This window comes from Alligator mississippiensis, chromosome 2 (genome assembly GCF_030867095.1).
Source record: "Alligator mississippiensis isolate rAllMis1 chromosome 2, rAllMis1, whole genome shotgun sequence".
Classification (NCBI taxonomy): domain Eukaryota; kingdom Metazoa; phylum Chordata; order Crocodylia; family Alligatoridae; genus Alligator; species Alligator mississippiensis.
The window spans coordinates 248,594,405-248,615,568 of NC_081825.1; the positions used below are offsets into that span (position 1 = coordinate 248,594,405).

Consider the following 21,164-nt stretch of genomic DNA (forward strand, 5'->3'; position numbering starts at 1 on the left):
TCAGCAAAAAGCAGCACAATATTTAACACGGCAACAAGGGTATAATGGAAAGAAAAACGTTAATCCCACCCCTCCACTCAATTAAAACTAACAATATCTACAGCCATACTATTATAACCATACTATGATCTTAAAAAATAATCTAGGTTGTCTATGATAAAATACTCCAAGATGAATAATTTCTTAAACTGCATTTTCCAGGAGGTATAACTGGCCAGTGTGTAGAAGCAACAGCCAGAGGTTTACTACTGTGGGGGTGAAGCTATCACCACTTTTTTTTTTTTTTTTTTTTTTTTTTTTTGTCACGGACACAACACACAGCCATTTAAACAGGACAGTGAAACTCTGCCTTCTGATCTTGCACTATGCACACTCACCACCAGGGCACTACTGCAGCTGCAGGGAAGGGGCAAGGGTAAGTAGATGGCTGGTAGGAGAGGCAGGCACCCTCCTAGCTCCATTCCAGTGCACCTCCTTAGGCAATCAGGCCTACTCTCTGACCCACTGTTATGCTACTGTACCCACTGAGCCATTGTTATGACATCCAGCAGTGCATTAAACAACATACCTAGTCGTTTCCTAATCCCCCCATGAGGGGGAGAAGTGTACATACTGTATTTTTTTTTTTTTTTTTTAAAGAAACATAGTAATCACACAAAACAACATGGTTTAGTATGGAAGACCTATTCGCAAGTTAGTACTTGTTGGTTACAGGTAAACCAAGTCAAAGAAGTGTGCCTTAAATTTGGAACAGAAGGTGGCTAGACCATGATGGTCCTTAGTTCCTGGGGCTATACAGACTCCTATACATTTGCATCAAGGCTGCTCCAACGCACTTAATTACAGCACATCAGAGCAGACTCCATTAAGCAAGTCTGCAGGACCATGGTAATTACCACACCTCAGCAGACTCCAGCATCACATTTAGCAGTGCCCCCACGCTGAAAAATGGTGGCGGGGGCGCTTTAAGTAAAGCACGTCGAATGAGCTTTAGTTAAAGTGCCCCTGCTGTCATTTTCCAGCATGGGACACTAATACACATGACACTCCATGCGCTTTAATTAGAGCAGCTCTCAGAGTCGCTCTAATTAAAGTCCCATCCGTCCCCCCCACCACTTCACATGTATAAATGCCCTACTTGTCCAGGCCCCTGAGAAAGCTACATCCCCTGTAGAAGTGAGTTGCTGAAGAAAAAGTCTAAACTAGGGAGGGGAGAAAATGTGGCCCACGAGCTGGATCTGGGCTGCCAGGTAATTCCATCTGGCCCACAGGTGCCCACCAACTAATTATACCCCATCCAGACCACACACCTTGCTCCCACCTGCATGGGAAGAAGGGTCCAGCCCAGTCAGCACACAGCTTCCAGGCGGGGCTGCTGCTGCTGCTGCAGGTGCTGGGAGACCTGCTTGGCTTCCCCAGTGTCCCACTCACTCCAGGCACCAGGCAAGGAAGTAGCAGTGTGGGGGGAGAAGGAGCTTCTGTTGGGCAGAAGCGTGAAGCATGGGGCTCGGGCTGGTGGTAGTGCAAAGCCTGGAGCCCGCGCTCAGGGGGTGGCAGGAGCACAGAGCTCGCGTGGGCAGGGTGTGGGGATCCACTCACACTTCCCTCCATAGTACGCAACCTCTGCGGCAGCAGGCACTCGGAGACCTTATGGTCTGCGCAGGCACTGCTGCCTGGCAACACACAGCTCCAGCCAGAGCTGCAGGTGGGGATGAGGAGCACAAGCCAGCCAGCTTGCCTCCACCACGCAGGGCTCCCCACAGTGCACATGCAGCTTCTGGTACTTGCGCAGCACTGGGGGAACCCCCCTCCCCCCACCATGGTGGAGCCGGCAGCCTTCACTGCTCCCTGCCGCGTGGGTCCTGGGACTCCACCAGAAGTCAAGGGGAGTCCCCTCCCACCCCATACTTCCTGGGGGAGGACCCGGGACCTGCACAGTGGGGAGCGGTGAAGGCAGGTGGCTCCATCATGCAGGGATTCCTCCAGTGCCACACAAGTATCAGAAGCTGCACATGTACCGCGGGGAGCCCCGTGCGATAGAAGAAGGCTGGCCAGGCTGTGCTCCACTCCTCCACCTGCAGCTCTAGCTAGAGCCATGTGCCGCTGGCTGGCAGGGCCTGTGCAGGCCATGAGCTCCCCGAGTCCCTGCCGCCTGCTGCTCTGTGGCCAGTGCACCAGTGGGGGAGTGTATGGGGTGTCCCTACACCCCTCCAACCTCCCTCACACCCCACAAACCCACACCCTGCCCCAACTCCCCCATATATACACCCCCCCAACATACCCTATTACTCCCCACACACACAGCCACACCTGCTTACACACACACCCCGACATCCCACCATACACACACACACACAATATACAAGAATAAGACTTTATTTTTGAGTTATTATGCAATAATACTCTATAGACAGTATGCAAACACAAATCATGACAGAAAAATTTTGTAGTAAAATTAAAATATGTTATAGGTGTTCGACTTAGCATATGATTTGGGGTTTTTTGGTTTCAAGATGGCAACCCTCCCTTCCCAAAAGGAGTACTTCCGGAGGGCAAGTGGAAGGACTTCTGGTGGCAAAAGTCAGGGTTTAGGGGTAGGACTTCCAGTCCCAAGATGGCAACTAGGGAGCAAAGCACCTGCCAAGGGGCAAGGCTACCCTTGCAGCCTGCAACAGCTCACAAAAACTCATTAAGCAGCCCTCCAACTGAAATAATTGCTCACCCCTTGTCTAAACAGATATCACCAAATTAAGTGGATCAGCTGTACCTGGATGCATCTCAGCACAGTTGATCTGCTTCACTGGGTAAAACACACATCACAGATCATCCTACAAGATCAGGCCCTTCCTGCTCCCAGGAGTGGCTAGACCCCAATCCTGTAGGCAACATTTAGGGTGCATCTCTACTAGTGGAGGACCCCTGAGTTTCCCTACTAGCAGAGGAATGCCTGGAAATCCACAGGTATGCCTCAGCAACTGGAGAAACCTGGGCTTCCCCATTTGCAGACACGCTCAAGTTGAATGCCCTATGTATGCATGTCTACAAATGGGGATAACTGAGGTTTTGTTGTCTGCAGAGGCACGTGCCGAGTGAATCTGACTTGGGGAGTGTCTCTGCAAAAGGCAAAATCCAGGTAGGTGCTCCTATGACCCAATCCTGTGTGCACACAGGAGCATGCCCCTACAGCACCTTCCTGGGGCAGCAGCAGTTCACAGACAGCTCCAGGCTGTCCATGCTGTCCCATCTTAAAGCAAACAGATGTCCACCGCAAAAACACAGCACAAAGGTAATTCCTTATTACTGTCTGTAAGACTAAGAAAAGGAAAGAAAGATTTAAAGTCCACAAATTCTATTCAAGTGTTTGATAAAAGAACTCTAGTTCCATTAAGACTAAGCCTTTAACACAGTGTAAAGAGAAATAGTTAAGGTTTATAAAAAAGCATTAAGTGAAGAAGGTGATAGAAGCAACAGGAATAGTTTCAAGTTTGAGAAAAGTTTAAGGAATATAGACATTCCTTTATATTGATTCTACAAGAGTCAAAGGTCACATACCTTCCACCCAATATTTAATACCGTAAAACATTAGCACTGTTTTTACAGTCATTTTTACGGGCATTAACTCACTAGGAGCATTAACAATGAGCACATTTAAGTGTTATACAGTGAAGACTACTGTATGTTAATCCATCATGCATACATGAAATGTCATGAAGGTACTATTTTTCACCAGTTAATTAGACAAAGGCTAGGTTAAGCAAATGAGTTTCTAGTAAAGATCATAGGTTCACAAGAAAGTGGGGTTAGAAGGGACCTCAAAAGATCATCTAGGCGGGGTAAAGGGCATGGGGCCAGTCCATGAGCTGGATCGAGCCCATAGGACTTGGCCCATATGCCAGATCCAGCCTGCTGGGCTGTTAAGATGTGGGCACTGCATGCAGTGTGCACCTTGGACCAGACCCATGTGTGGCTTCCAGTATACACACCAGCTCTAGACCTGTGCACTGTATGAAGTATGCCCTGGCCTCAGCCTGATCCCAGCATGTAGTGCATTGGGCCAGGCTGGGATGCACACTACATGTAGTGTATAGGGCCAGTCTGGAGGCTCATACTGCATTTGACGACCATGCCAGACAAGCCCTTCACACTGGATCCAGTGCGGATCTGTGGGCCCTATCTGGACCAGCCCTGGATCCACCATACCGGGCCAGTTCAGTGTCAGCGCTGCATGTACTGCAAGGCCCAAACCAGCCCAGGATTGTGTGCAGCCTGTGCCAGACACATTCCAGGCACTACATGCACGCCTGGGGCTAGGCCCAGTAAATGCTGTATGTGGCATGTAGCACTACAGGCCAGATGATACATCTTTGCAGGCTAGATCCAACCCACAAGCTATATCTTTAACACTTCTGGTATACTGTAACTCCCAGGTCCTCCTCTGCAGTATTGCAATTAGCCTGTCATTCTCCAGTTTAGAAGATTAGAGGCAGTCGCACACAATTTTCTCTTAAACCTATTTTTCTTATGAACTGATGCATAATAAATATAAGCACTAATTCCTTTTGCACACGAAAGTGAAAGCCAATATTTGAAGTGCAGCAACAAGTTAAACGTTGCCAAATTTCCAGTGCTGTGCAGCTGAGCAAAGTTCATCGTCATGAAAAAGAAATGTAATTCACGCATAGATTGCCAAATAAGGGCTGGGAATGGAAGAAGTAATTCAAATCACACCTACCAGATGCTGATAAATCCAAAAGGGGGAGGTGGGGTAGGAGAAAGAAGGCTTCTCTCCAGCCATTTAAGGCCTCTGCACAGAATCCTTCAGCTTCAAACATATATCATTAAAGTGGGCAGAAAAGACAGATTTTGTAACATCACAAATAACTCATTTTCCACATTTAAGCTGATGCATTCTTTTGCCAAGGCTCCCTCATGCAGCTCTACGAATTGTATAGAAATGCTTCCCTGAATTAAACTGAGAAGATTAAGAGCCTGATCCCATTTCCCCTTTTAGGTGCCTGAAATGGACTTGTGTCTCATTCTGTTGCACTCTGCATGAGTCCTTGAAAACCACTGCAAAAGGTAGATGGATCTTTTTCCTGCTTGCAGCTTTTTGTCACTTAGTATTAAGGGTAAGAGGATGGCATGCTACAGAAGTGGGCACATTAATGTTTTTCCAGGGCCTTGAAAAAATCTGGCACTGGATCACACGTAGGCGCCAAAATCCACTTAGGGACCCAAGAAGTAGAACAGGATTTTCCCCAAACATGCCAGAGCCCTTTCTGTAAAATTTCCCTCAACAAGCACAGAATGCCTTAGGTTAGAAATACGGGCACTTTCAGAAACAACCATGGTTGAGAAGAACCAAAACTGAACCTATTGTAGCATTTCCTGGTGCACAAGTGAGGCAGTAGTGACATGCCCTTAAAGCTGGAAGTTTAACTGAATGGTAGAGATCAAAAGTAGTGTAGAATAACAGTTTGTAGCTTAGAACATAGTTGTGTCACATGTGTGAGCTATATATGTAGCTAGAAACTTAAGATATTTACTATTGGATGATAAAATGGACAGAAATGAAAAATAAACATTACATTGAGTTACATGTATAGCTCATACATTCGACACACCTATGTTCTAAGCTACAAACTGTTCTTCACAGTTAACTGTTATTTTCTAAGCTACAAACCGTTGTACAAAATATAATACAACTGGACAATATAACTGTAGACTCCCTGTGCCTGAAGAAGGGTGTTTGTACCCAAAAGCTTGCAAAGAAACATTTTTCCAACTATTTACAGTAAAATCTTTGTTATTCGGCATCCTCAGGGTAAGGGGATTGACAGTTATGTAAAAACTCTGGTTATCTGAAATAACCTGGCAGGGGTTTTCAGATACTGCAGAGCTTGTGTAGGGAGGATTGGGGGGGGAAGGGGAGGCTGCCACATATGAAGCAGCAGCAGCAGCGCAGGGTGGTGGGTGCAGCAGCTGCCGCATGCGAGCTTTCCCCCACACCTGGCAAGCCAGCCAGGAATTCCAGTTAATAGAATTTCTAGTTACTTAAATGCTGGATAACAAAGATTTTACTGTAGTTGGTCTAATAAAAGATACCACATTTACCCAAAGAATGTTGTCTGCCCACATCTACACAAGACATGTACTGAGAAGTTGCCTAATTAGCTCTGAAGTAAAGTCTCAGTGTATATGCGTATGGCCCTATTAGGCTGCAGTAAACTAATCAACTTCACCACTGGTTAGTACTTGTAAACAAGTACTATCCTATGGTGGCATTCTTTAGTGCACAGCAATGCACATATAAACACTGACAGGGTTGGCTGGGGCCAAAGGATGCTTCAGTGCAGTGCTGCCCGCTGCCTGGCTATCCCTGCACTGGAGCACCCTCATGCTCCAGCCAGACCCTCTACAGCATGTTGAGCCAGATTGGAGCAGCCCCACCCTGGGTCCCCTGCCAGCCAAGGCTGCTTTCAACCTGTCTCAAGGTGCTTTGATCCCAGGTGCACGTGTAAGCACAGTGCCCAGAAGAAATAAACTCTAGTACAATATTATTGTGTCACATTCATTTCATGTTTAGATATGCCCAGTGTGCACTTCTGATCTTAAGGTTTATTTTTATCCTACTCTGCATCTAGCTGTTTCATTTTCTGGAATTTAATTTGCAGCTAATACTTACGCAACCATTTTGTGACATCTACTTGTCTTGAAATATTTCAAGTACCATGTGAAACATTCATTCTGGAGGACAGACTTTCTGAAGGGAATGTATCCCATCTGCTGTTCATATGCAAACTACTTTGAATTTAAGCATGTATTGTCTGTAGTACAATCTGTAGATAAGACTATGACTAAGATGTGTGCTGTTTGCAGGTTTCTCATGTGACATATCCTGTCTGATGTGGTAGTACAGAGGTTTCAAAAACCAAACAAAGACGGTGTTTCAATACTACTAGGGGAAGCAGCCACTGTGAGATAAATGCTAGAGTTCAATTTCAGAAAGAGAGAAAACATCATCTTTTTCCTCCCAAAGGTATCTGATTAATGTTCAGTAATTTCTTACTATTACTTTGCACTTTTGTTCGAGTTCCCTTTGCTGGTCACTTTTCTTTTTTTTTTTTCACAGCTTGGGCCAAAGCTACCCTGCCCATCTTTAGAGGGCAGGGGTAGGCAGGGGAGGTGAAAAGCATCCTGGGATGCTGGAGGACTAAGAGTTAACTTGAATCTAGGGGGCATCTGGGACAGAAGCTCAAACTGATTTACCTTAAATCAATTAAGTTTGATACTACATCCATTCAGGTTTATTTTAAACTGGTTTTGACCATTTTGAAAGTAGTTTATGTGCACTCAGTTTTTGTTGCGTTACAGTTTTGAACTGGTTTCCAATCACTTATACCAGTCTGTGTGTAATTTCTGTCCCTAGCCTATGTGTTGAAATACATGCTTGCTAAAAGGCAGATCCTCTCCCATTTGCCCTTTCAGCATCTACTTGTCATCCAACTACAAACCTATAGATGTCAAGAAGAGAAATCATTAAAGTGCTCTCTCTCAAGGCCTACTGAAATAAAAGTAAGCAATAAAGTTTTGTATAATGCATGTTGAATTTAAATGAAACACACATTTAACTCTGTTTTTGGTATGCCATATTGCTTACCAGTTACAAATTAAACAGTTAATAAAGTAAAAAACTGTCACAGCAACTAGGTTACAGGTATCTGTACAGCATTCCAATTTGGCAGGACATTTCTCAGCCATGGAATATTTATGAACAACATTTCAGATATTAGTCTTATGAATGATCATTTCAGTTGGCAAGCTGAGCTCTCAAAAAACCTCAATAAGTTATCAAATTACTTCAGTAGAGTCCAGACTGAACTCCACTATGCAACTCAGAAACAAACAAACAAACAAACAAAAAAAAAAAAGAGTAAGACATGCCAGTCCTTAAAGACAGTATCATTTTGGTACATACAAATTAAAACACAATGGGACCAAGTCAATTCAAAGAATGGAAAGGAAAAATGTCCCAACAATAGGTATATTGTTAAAAGAGGTCAGTAACATTAACTGCATTCAAGTATACTTCATTATTGACCAGGTATGTTTTGATTCTTTGACAATACAAATACTCCTAGTTTTCAATACTTCCTATCAAGACAGTGTTTAATCATGAGCAAATTCTTTAGATGGAAGAAAATGTAAACAAAATCCCAACACTTTTTTTTTCCAAACCCCTACCACTGGCCAATGGCATATGGAACCAAATAATGTTGTTAGGACAAACCTCAAGGTCTTAATGATACAAGTGGAATCTAAATTACAATAAGAAATTCACTCTAAATTAATTCACTTTGGTTCAGTCTCTAAATAGGAAAAGGCAGTTGTGGTGCATGTAAAAACCTCCCTCCTAGAAGGTTGCTTTAGTTGTGTACTGTATGAAAAGGCTGTGTAAGTGGAATGAACTGAGAAAGGTGGAGAAATTAAAAAACAAACTCAACAAACCACAACATACCTCATCTTCTTTCTACTCTCATTTTTTCCCCCACTCAATATTGCTCTCAAAATAGAAAGAGAAAGAGAAAGGCCAGGCAAATAAGGATCGGGGCTTACTACAGCTGCTCCATGGTAAAATGTTTGTGTGCCCAACATTAAAACATGGTACGTAGAAGTTAAACAGAGGTACCTCACTCCTGGAATGAAATATATCATGGGGATTATAGGTGCATGGACATAAGGCAGAGGATGCACAGTAAGCTGTTACTGTCTGTTGATGTAATTGTTTTCAATTGTACATGCCTTCTTTTTGCATATCTGCAGGAAAGGGCAGAGCGAAGTACCATAATTAGCCAGCAATCCCTGGTAAGCAAGTTACTTCATGAAAGTTTGGGGGAGTTTTTCCCTCATTTTACTCCAGAGAAAATGCAAAGTAAAAATTCAACCCAGCTTCAATGAAGTTTGTGAAAAAGAGGAGGGAGGAGCAGAAGGTCAATGCAATGGCAGATCTCAGGGAGAAAAAAATGCCTAAGTTGATGACTTCATAGCACTCAACTGTCTTTTTTGGTAATTGTAATAAGGGAAGTGTTGATATAATCACTAATATTTTATCAAGGGTTTGCACTATACCAGGGATCTTGAAGCGAGGGAGGCAAGTGTGTATGTATGTACACGTGTGGGGGCAGGGAAGAGAAAACTACTCCCTACCTGGATACTATCCTAGTACTACCTCCTCCATTCCCGCTTCTCAACATAATCCCTCCAGCACTTGGCCACTTACAACTATGCTTACCATGCAAGGTTGTGCATTCACATGTAGATATGGTTCCATCTCTATACTGTTAAGACTTCGTATATTTCCATCCAGTACAAAATACAAAATTCACTACAAAAGACAGGGACTCACCCTGCATTTTAGAATGGGAGCCACTTCCCAGGGACAGAGAGAAAGAACCAATATTCTGAACTATTCACAGCTCATAAGGGAAGTTTGTACCAATGATATCAAGTGTGCACTCTTTTGAAGCTCATACTGAAATTCCATCCAATTAGCCAGATCATTTACATATATAGTAATATTTAAAATCTGCCTTTATATCTGCATGTAAACATTGAAGCATGCAAGCACATTCACCCACACCCATATGTAGTATACAAGCTGTCTGTATTAGTCCATATGGACCTAAATGATTCTCCTTTTATAGCATATATAGTACACATATGCTATAAAGGAATGATTGCTACCTTTTTATACTTAATTATATTTAATTTGTATTGGAAATAAGTTATTTGTGGGAAAAGGCAGTCCAAGAGCACCAGCCTAGTGATACTTCAAGCATGATGTATGCATTTACATAATAAGGAATTTTCATTATTTTCTACCATGATCACCAATATCACTTCCAGTCCCTTATAACTGCATAAAGCCAGAGTTTGCATATCATCTTAAATCACCAGAAAAATCAGGCCTGATAGCTGGTTTCCTATAAGGCTTAAAAGTGTTTACATAATGGTATTTCTAACTGTATTTGACTGTCATAACTGTGCAAAAATCATTCAGCGTAAATGTACAACTCCTGTTGCTTTAAAAGCTGCAGACATATAGGGAAAAGGAGCAAGAAAACCAAAAGCGACTAAATTCTCCAAAGCTTCCACTTGGCTATAAGTATCTTTCGAGTCCATAATATAAGCATTTTCATATTCAGATTTATTTTTTTATTTTTATTTTAGATTATGCATATTACATTAGTCAGGAAAAACCAGGCCATCACGAGTTTAAAAATATGGACAAAAAAAAGTATTTGGAGGTAAATAATGTGAAAATATTATTACTCAAATAAATTATTGCTGTATTTATCATTTGAAGGAAGGCAGTAAGAAGAATAAATGCTTTGGCAGGAGATATCAGCTTGATTGACACATTCCCAAACACCAGGGAGCACCATGAACTGTTCCTAACTTTAGAAGTAGTGGACTAAAAGGAATTACAGAAAAACTACCATCACTACAGCCTAAAAACTGAGGGAACTAAAACTAAGAATTTTAGTTACCCGAGATGTACTCAAGTTTTGAGAGTTTCCAGGTAATATTCAAGTTCAGGAAAATACACTTCGGCACGTAAGGTATAAAATATGTATTTAATACCAAAATGACAGCTACACATCAAAAAAAGTAAAACCTCTTTGAACTAAGCTGATCATCTACATGTTAAATTAATGTGACAATAAACTCTAGCACACACAGCACCAGTTTATTGCTCCCAGGCACTGCATTTGCACATGCGCCCAGGACCACAGCATGTTGAGACGGGGCAGAGCTGTATTCTTCTGTTGCCATTTATTACATAATTTTTATTGTGAGTCTGAGTTTAAAATAGTGTTTTTGATTTAGTCACATCAAAGAATCATGATTAAAATAATCTGTATATTAGTTGCTTGATGTCTTTTTTGTTTTTAAATATTTTGCATTTCTCTCATTCAGGAGAGTTACAATGAGTTACCTCTAGGCTCTCTGTGTTGCAAGATTTTGTTTTTTCAAAAGCTGCAGCAGAATATTAGTTTAGAAGTAAAATCATGGGAAAAAGGTGATCTTTAAATAATGGAATAATTTGTTGCATCCTAATTTTTAATCAAAGTTTGTTTTAAAAGTTTAAATTTATTTTCAGTTATTAAACTGACTGTTTTCCTTTTAAAAGGAAATGTCCAAGCCCCACTCTTTTTCCTTTTTTATTATCTCTTAGTTGCAGTAATATTTCTGGTCAAAAGCATATCTTTATCATCTGGGTACTTAAAAAACAAAACCACTCAGCTGCTGGGCAAATACTTATGTTGTATGCAAGTTCTTTTGCTATGGTACTCACAATCCAAATAAGAATAAGAACGTTTAGGATATGGGGGGGGGGGGTTGTTTTTTTTTAAAGACCAGATATGCAAGATAGCAGGAATGTATTCAAACTATGTTTCCATTATTCATATTTGAAACTTAATCAGTCAGTTATTTTCAGCTAGGAGGAAAAAAAGCATCAAATCAACCAGTATTGCCCCTTGCCTTAGTTACCAAATTCAAATTCAGGGTTTAACATATTGGCAAAAAGCCTACTGAGAGACACCACCACTCATTAAACACACACTTAAACACCTGGACAGTAATCATTTTATCCCTCTCATTTTTTCAGATTCCTTGAAAAAGGGTTTTATGTTTTACTTTCCCTCCCTCACCTCTAATCTGTTAGAGAAATTTCTGGCTTTTCATCTCCTTTCAAATTAGTAAACTGACATTTTATAGCATGGTTTCTTCAATGATCTGAAAAATTTCCTGTTAAAGTTATGTTGCCATGGTCCTAGTGATTTAATCATACACACAGTGACCTTTGAAAAGAAAGAGGGAGTGTATTAGTTTCAGACAGCTAAAGGAATTTTAAGAGTTCAATAAATGGGTACAGTGTAAAATGCATACTTCAGAAAAATGCCACAAAATCAATTAACAAAGAACCAGTATTTCCAAATGTAACATGTAAGAAGCAAGTTCACACTGTGCGATTTTGCTGTCACAGCATACTCTAATATGAAAAGGAAATATGATCTGACCAAGCCATCTTTTTCTTCTCTCTGAGCTATATCACAGGATATGATACATACCATATTTACTTGAATATAAGATCACCCCCAATAATCAGAATCTATAAGTGGAAAAATTATAAAATTTTATATAATTTTCCAGGTATGGAATCTAATTATTGGAAGATTGCCTTGAATTTGTTCGCCTCCCACTTCTACAGCAGGGAAAATAAACGTGGGAAATCAGATAGCCCTCCTGCTCCCTGCCTCCCCCCACAACTTCTCCTCCCTTGCAGCTTCTTCCCCCTCATTACTGTCAGACTCCACACTTCCACATGCTCAGGCAAAAAGAGGCAAATTTTAAAAAACTGTCTTTGAAATAAACATGCCTGATACAAGTCCAAAGCCAAAAGACCCACAATTTACCATATAGTTCATTGGGCTGGGCCCCAGGAGAGTCAACAGCATTTCAAGCCTTGGTGACCCCATAGTTCAGCACTGCTCAGTATGTGTGTGTATGCCAGATACCCTCCGCAAAGGATCCGTATGCCAATTAGCCCCCCACTCATGACTGGAACCAGCTGTTCTTGTCACGAGTCCTGGGATCCTCCAAAAATGTATATGCAGATGAGGTGCAGAGAAAACTGATCCAGCTCCACCTCAGGGAAGACAGGACCACACTAATCATATGCAACAGGCTGAGAGAGGGGTTGAAAGAGGGATTCTGGATGAACTGTTTGGAGCCCCATTTGGTGATGTTTGCCAGACATTTAAGGGTGGTAAAGAAACAGGAATGACTGAAAATGGGAAAGAAAGGCGCAGGTCATCTGTGGGAGTGAAGAGGTAGTCAAAACGTATTCAGTAGACTGGTTCACTGCGACTTCAAGAAGAGTCAGGACTGAGAGGGACTGAAGGCAATAGGCACTGCCAAACATCTTGTTCAGACAGGCTGCACCAACCTAGCAGTAGGTTTACTTACTGCCAGGGGAAATGCAATGACCACCAAAGTGGTTTCCTACTGGCAGGAGAAAACCATGAACATGGCAGGGGGTAGTACCCTGACTGAAGTAATGCATAGTTAGCCTCCCACTTTAACTTCCAGTGGGAAGGTCTCAGCTACATACCGACCTTCATGGAAATGGGAGACTCCTACTTACCTTGCTCCTGTGGCCATACAGCGGAGGGCAAGCGAAACTCAGGGGTATCTGAACCCCAAGCCTCTGGGCCTGCATGTAGGATGCCTGCCAAAGAATTTGGATTATTTGGATACTTTCAAAGGATTTGGAAATATCTGAAGCCCCAGGTGGTAGTGGAAGATGGTTGCTGGTAGCAGGGCCACATATGGTTCTTGAATGGTTCACACAGATTTGGAATTGATTTGACTGATTTGACTTGGGACACAATTTATTTATTTATTTTTAAAGGAAAAGTAGGTTCCCATCAGTATGTTTGCCCAATATGGGCCATAAGATTCATAACCATCCTCAGTGTTGGCAACATTTAAGCAGCTTCATAGCTGGTTTCCATTACTGAGCACATACTACTTTTGGCAGCAGTTTAATGACAGGTAATATATTTAATGAGGTTTCTTCATCTGCAAATATAAGACAAGGAGCTTTCCCCCTCACCCCCATGACGATGGGGGGGGACTAGGACTCATCTTATATTCAAGTAAAATACAGTACTTGCTCCATTCAAAGTTATGAACATTAAGGATGTAACAATCATAGCTCACTGCCTGCATTATTAAAATGCAAGTCATAATACTTCTTATAGGAAGTGATGACATCCAATCAACTAAAGAAACTTCAAAAGATAAAGCAAAAAATAGCTGGATGTGAAAATAATTCGTCTTACCTGACAGGCAGATGTAGGTTAAATATTCACCCTGACCCCCAGTCGCTAGAAAAGGAATCTTTTTCTTTGTTCTTCTTTTCACTTGGACAGCTCCCAACATCCTTTCATCATGTGGGGCAAAAATTTCTTTACCGATAGTAGATTTGGCACTCATTGTAGATCAGAGATAACAGGAACAGAAAATAGGAAACTACTGTTCTCTCTAAAATAAAATAAGAAGTCAAACATTAAAAATTACTCCCAAGAACCTTAAGTTACAGGAGAGTATGTATGAATTTCGAATCATACAAGACTTAATTTGAAGGTTAATACTGTCAACGTACATGAAAATAATTGCACAGCAATTTCATCTCTGTCACTCAGAAGTGGGATTTGTAAAAGCACTTAATCTACACTTAATTAAGAAAGACAGTGAAACCATAATGTAATATAACACTCAAGTTATAGCGTCCCCATTGGTGCTGAATTCACTTAAATATGATGCTAAGGGAATGAACAAAAAGCATTCGGCTCTAAGTTAAACCAGGACATGGATTTACCTTAAATTACCGTACCTAGTACTTCATGGCAATGCCTGTATGCAAATCCTTATCCTACCATATATGAAAACCAACCCGTGACAGTTTAATGTTCGAAGTAAGTTTGTTGTTTCCATGAGACAGAGTCTGTAAGATGTGACCTACTTAATTATGTGAAAAAATGCTTTATTTTCCCAAGGATGTTATCTAAAAGCTACCACTCAAAATGAACCTTTTTATCCTATTTTGAACAATTTACTTTTATGATCACCACTACTATTTGACAACTGGCCCAAAAATCAGGCACCCAATTTAAATAACAGTTAGATGTTTGCTTTCATAAATTATATCTTTTTAATGAAAAGGTTAAGTGCCTCTTAGGGAAAAAAATTACCTTGAGTAATTTTGAAGGACACCACAGTGATTTGTTATGAATGTCCTATTTTCCACCCTTCTTTGCTAGGCAAACTGAGCATCCATACATAGGGTATCAGGCCTGATGTTTAATGTACAGCTAAACTCCCTGCTCTCAAATAATAATGACATTCAAGTTCAAATGTTCTTTACATCTTAAATGTTCTTTGTACATGTACAACGAGTCACGATGGTCACTACAATAGGTGGCCCAAAAATTCAATTTATTGAAACGAACCGATAGGTTCATAACATGCCAAAGACTAACAAGAAACAACATGAGGCAGTTCCAGTCATGGATAATACAGAAACAAACAAATCAACATCATAATAGTATTACAAATTAGTATTTGATCCAATATTTACCATAAGCATACAAGTAAAACCCTATTAAAACCCTGAAATGTAATGCTTGCAAGGAATTTCCATGATATTCCCTTTATTTAATATACAGGTACGTATTCTGCATTTACACAGGCATTACTGAGTACAGGTTGAAAATTATGCCGTCATTTAATTTGTGAAACAGATCAGATTAATTAGTAACAAATAAGATAAAACAATATATGCCTCTCAACTGTACTATTAGGATTACTATTAGTGTAAGCCTTGTAGAATTATTCCCTGTAAAGATTAGAACAAATGTATTTTGCACATTTTTAAGAGAAGAATTTAACTTGGAAACACCTAAATTTTAAAAAGGAGGAGACAGCACAAGACTACAGATCAATTTTGATTAGCAAAGTAAAAAAAATATTAAATAAATAAATACAACTTGGATTTTGAAATTTGAGAGCGTTTCATACAAATTCTGAACTAAATAACCATGGACTAGTTTCCAAAGTTAGCCTAAGGTAAATGTATAAAAGGAGGACACAGCCCTCACTTGAATAAAAAAAAACTAAAGTTGTTAAGTTACCCTGCTGCTATCTGACATAACACAGTTAACTGATCCTCTGAGTTGTATAAACAGAACTGAAAAAGTCTCAAATACCAAAGTGTGACAATTCTGGCAAATATGGACTTAAAAACTGTGACCACCACAAGCAGGGTTACCATACGTCCGGGTTTTGCCGGACACACCCTCTTTTTGGGTCCTCCGATCTCTCTCTGGGCAGTTTTTTTCAATCTGAGCAAATGTCCAGGATTTTGCTCTGCTCCACTATTGGGATCAGGGGGAGAACTACTGGAGGCAGAGGGCACCATGTGCATCTGCACATGCACACATGTGGCCAACATCCAGCCAGACAGGGTGGTGGAAGGAGCCTCAGCAGTTGCATGTATGTAGGTCTATGGGGTGCAGGGTGTTGGAGGGCCAGAGCTTGGGGACTGTCGGGGGTGGCAGGACAGTGGAGAGAGGGGCGTAGAGGGAATGGGTGCCTGCCAACAGTGGGGAATGGTGTCTAGGCATAAGAGCTCCAGCAGGGCACAGGAGCAGGGGGGAGGTGCCTCTCCTCCAGCGGGGGAAGGGGATGGGGGCGCTCTTCAGGAGCAGTGGAGAGCTGCATGGCCAGGCTAGTGGCACCAGAGACCAGTGCCTGTGCTCACAGGGGTGGTCAGCACCTGAAAGATGCTGCCCAGGTGAAAGGTGTAGCCATACCACCTGGCACAGCGCATGAGCCTCAGCCACAGGCAAGGGGTGCTACAAGTATCCCCCTCCTCCTTCCTCCAGCCTGCGATGGGCCCAGACTCACTTTGCTGTCACCCACACGAACCAGAGCCACCACATTCCAGCCCTGTCAGGATGGGAGCAGCTGGAGGCCCCCTCCAGCAGGGCTGGGGGGAGTAGGGAGGTTGCAGGTCGGGAGTGAGGGGTACCAGCAGGGATTGGGGGGGGGGGGGGCTGTTGGTGGGGAGGGAGGGGCACTGTGCACCAGGAGTGCAGGGCATCACCAAGACCAGGGCATCTGCAGGCCAGAAGTGAGGGACAGCAGGGATCGGGGGCTGCAGGTTGGGACTGAGGGGCACTAGCATAGCCTAGGGGGCAAGGGACTGTGGGTCAGAAGTGAAGGGCACTGGCAGGGCCAGATGTCTGCCTGTCAGGCATTGGGGGGGGGAGGGGGGGGGAGGGGAGGAGGGTAGCACCAGGGACTGGAGGCTGCAGGTTGGGAGCAAGGTGTCCTTTTTTTGGAACTGGAAATATGGTAACTCTACTGTAAGTGACTGAGATCTTGAGATTAGTTCTGATTTCTCCCTTTATCTCCTGTACAAAAATAGTGCTCTCAGGATTGGATCATCATATTCACACAGCTACAAAAAATGGCTTATTTAAAAGCTCTACCTTAAGAAACCGTGATTATAAGAATCTTACTATTTGATTAACAACAACAATCTAGCCCTCGTGATTATGCCAAACACTTGGAAGTCTAAAATGCATAGGCTCACACACTAGAAAACAAATCACTTGAAATAAACTGTTGTTTTGGGGGGCTTCTTGCGATTGTAGTTTTGTAGAATTTTGGCTTTGTATAGTTGTTTTTTTTAAAGTATTGGAGGCTAACAACACAAGAGTATTTTAAATTATAAAACCGTAAAACCTAGATATTTTTAGCATCCTGGTCTCCACCAATGTTATTACTGTAATGAGATTCATAAATTCTCACTCCAGAATCTCCTTCACCTCGTTTTCCAGATATATAAAGACACTAAGATACCAACTGCAGGCTGAGGCCAACAAACTGAAAAAGAGTTGGGTGGTATGGCTAGTTACTGTTTTTGAAACCACTCTCTTCAGCGATGGTACAAAGTGCCACTAGGTGCTTGTAATCCGAGTAATCAGAGCCCAATTAAAATCTACTCAGATGTCTGAATTACCCTGATTTTCACACACAGCTAAGAAGCATTTCATTTTGTAAATGAAACAGCTACAGGTTCATTAGTGGCTTGTTACTGGTGCTCAAGTCTTACTACATGCAGAAATGTGTTGTCTTGAAAGCCAAATTAGCTTCATGATAAAAATGGTTTCATATCCTGCAATATACATGGATTCACATGTCAATCCAAAAAAATAAGATCTGTACCTTAGGGTTTTGACACCCATGATCACTGACCATACATATTCATTTCCATTAAAAAAAAAAAGAGTTTCAAATTTAAGCCCCTAGTGAGTGAATGTCAAACACCTGGACTTTGATGTTTCTGTTTTATCACATATTTATTTTGTGATATATGGCATTTTTATTAAAGTCTCAAGCTTTTTTGTGACACGTGTTACATGGAAACTGCATGTTTCAGTTAAAGAAAAAGGAAGAGAAAAAAAAAAAAAGGCTGAAGAATTTTTTTTTTTGTTTATTTGCTTTGGAGCATCCAGGTGAAAAATAGTGGTCTCTAAATATTCATGAAACCAGATGACAGATAAACAGAACCCACATTTCCCATGGTTTTATGCATTTTTGAGGCTAGACTTGTAATCGTGAAATGGCTGGGGATTGGCAATATTATATTCAAAATGACAAATAACAGTACAATCCATAGCTTTGAGTTAGGCACCCAGGCTGCCTATACAATGGGGTGAGTAAAAAAACAAGATTCACAATATCAAGCAGACTAAGAAAGGAGTTAGTCATGAAGGAAGATTGAGGAGTGGAGTGTGTTTAAGGCATATTCCTCTTCACAGCTTCAGAACCCTACCCTGGATTCCATTCACTCAGGATTCACTGCCTTGAAGCCTCACCTGGAAATTGGTACACCAGACCTCTCTTTCAAAGAGCCCTCTCTTTGAAAGGAGGCAATGTTATATCCCCTTCTACCCATTCACTCGTGGGTTAGAGCACTCACATAGGATAGAAGAGATTCAGGTTCAGTTCCTTCCTCTGTAATTCAAACCCACATATCCTTCCTTTCTTGAGAGTCCTTTAACCCAGGGGATAGATGAATGGCATGTGGCTTCTCCGTGGGCTGGACTGAGCACCAACCCAGTCTGCAGGGCCACACTACCTGGGCTGTGGGGCTCCACACGGGTCCAGAAATGTGGCAGCAGGGGAACAGAAATTAGCTGCCACCAGTCACCTGCCACCGAATTTTAGTATCTGCACACAGCCTGAAGGGCCAGATGATGCAGATCAGGCCCAGGGTTTGACCCCCCTACTTTAATCAAGCAGGGCCACACTATTCTGAGCCAGCCCCTCAAACTTTCCTGTTAAAGAGGTTCCACTTTGCCCAGTGGCTGGAATCCAGGTGTCCCATTGTGGGGGTTTTGTTTGGACAGATTGATTTATCCATAAGTTTTTTTACTAGCTGTTAATATTTCCTTAAAACTGCTGCAAGTTTGATTATAAATGATTTTTTTTTTTTTGTCTTTGGATCACTAAATGATGGTCAGCAGCCAGTCTTTACCTGGCATAAACACCTTTTAGGACTCTTTCAGCATCAAGATTATATGATACTGCCTATGAGAATTATGCATTTTAAACAACTGTGAAACTAAAATGTGCACAGGAAGTCTTTTTGTGAGTTTTATTATTCATTCCAGGTATACTATAAATTCTGTAATCATATCCATAAAATTCTAATATGGCTGGAATGAAAATCTGCAGGGGGGAAGCAATTCTCCTAATAAAGCTAAGAATATTATTATAGCAACATGAATAAGATTGCTTAACTCTCAGTCTTTAGGTAATCTGGGTCCTTTTCACAGATTTTGTATAACCTTAGGCAAAACATTTTACTACCTTTACCATCAGTGTAATCATCAGTAAAATATGTAGCTACCTCATAAGAGTGTTGCCAGGCTCAATCCACGTATGTATAAAGTACTTTGAGATCTCTGGGTGGAATGTCTAGGTGTTTTAAAGAAATTCCCTATTTAATGACTGTTCTGGATTCTCAGTCTGAAGAAATTCTCCAATTATTAGCTGAAAAAACAAAAACAAAAATGGAAGCTACTTCAGAATGGAAACTATGAAGAAGGAAAAAGGGTTAGATTCACTTAAGCGCTTAAGTCCTGACTAATTTCCATGTTAGGCACCTAGTTACAAAACTGTGATTCTTAAAACCTCTGCCTGCTTGCAGACACCTAAAAATCCACAGGAGTCCCTATTTTAGTATTAAAGTTAATCAAATGCCTAAGGTACTGCTTTTGCACAATACGCTGTACAGTACAGTGCTTATTTCATATCTAAATCCCATTGGGATGCATGAACTATGCAGACACTTCTGCTTATCTCGCATGAAAAGCTTGATCTGATGAACCACTTGGAACAATCCTAAAGACTAGTGTTCCATATAAAATATGGCTGTTTAGTGTTTCCCTTTTGCCTAATATCTAATTGATTAGATCACTTGTCTAAGATATGGGAAAGATGGCTTTAGCTCACTCGAAACATTTTAGGATTTGAAGCTGCATCTCTCATCTCCATAAAGAGTGACTTACCCACTGTGGGTATAGACATTATACTTAGACTGACTTAACTAGGGTTAGGTCAACCTATACAGATGCTCAGGGAGGTTAGACTGGGCAAAAAAGAAAAATGGCTGGCCCCATCTAAACTCACCTAAAGTACTAAGTTACATGAACTGAGTTAAACTGAGAACAGATTAACCTGATAAACCAAATATTTGTACAAGTTCAAGCCCCAGCCCCAGGGCTGGGAAAGCCCAGCCAGTTGTCCCAGCCTCAGGGCTGTGCTTTTCCTACCCAACCCCCCCACCCTGACCAGGTCATTTTTAGCCTGCCCAAACCCTCCACCCCTGGACAGACAACCCCTGCTCTTCTGGGGATCAAGTTTATCCTACAAAAACAGTTTTAAATAGGGGTGCAGCGATAGAGAATTTTTGGGCTGATACTGATGGCTGATTTTTAATGAGCCATATTAGCCTATACGAATTGGCCTATCCCCATCACTAACTGGCAAGACATACCTTGCACTTTTTAGCACTGTTTACATAAGCCTTGACAGACTGATATTGTAAGTATGTTGGTATGCACCCTGGCCCAAATGCCTTTGAGAAGGTGCTGAGGCACCCTCAGGGTAAAAGGCCAGGAGCATACCTGGCAACATTTTATAGTTTCCTTGCAAATAAAGTCAGAGAGAGGATGCACAGCAGCAAAATAGTTTATAAGACTGGGTATACCAATACACGAATTTCCCTGAAGCAAGTAGTATAGCTCTTCATTCATCAGGAAAATGGATTTGAGTTGCAAGGAGTTTCTATGCATTTCTTCAGAGAAAAAGATTTTAAATACCATAAGTTTGGTATGGGACATTTGAAAAAAAAAGCTTATTAGACATTTTTTTAAAGTTTCAATTCCCTGTTCCTGCTTTTTTGTTTGTAAGGGGAATTAGGGGGCACTGTTTCCAGGCCTCCAATTTCACATGCA

At 41.6% G+C, this 21,164-nt stretch overlaps 1 protein-coding gene across 5 annotated transcripts in view; it reads right to left on the reverse strand.

The window, feature by feature from the left end:
• The window catches only part of STXBP6 (syntaxin binding protein 6), a 253,110-nt gene that overhangs the window by 183,467 nt on the left and 48,479 nt on the right, over window positions 1-21,164 (reverse strand). For 2 of the 5 annotated variants that reach the window (XM_019496214.2, XM_014596310.3), the window contains exon 2: window positions 13,914-14,115. The exons of 1 other annotated variant lie outside the window; for it this stretch is intronic. In XM_019496214.2, coding sequence (XP_019351759.1) covers window positions 13,914-14,067 — 154 coding nt within the window. In that variant the 5' untranslated portion in view covers window positions 14,068-14,115. Of the gene's footprint in view, window positions 1-13,913; window positions 14,116-19,555; window positions 19,699-21,164 lie in introns of those variants that run through there. 2 more of the 5 variants (XM_059723011.1, XM_019496215.2) reach the window with 2 other exon arrangements.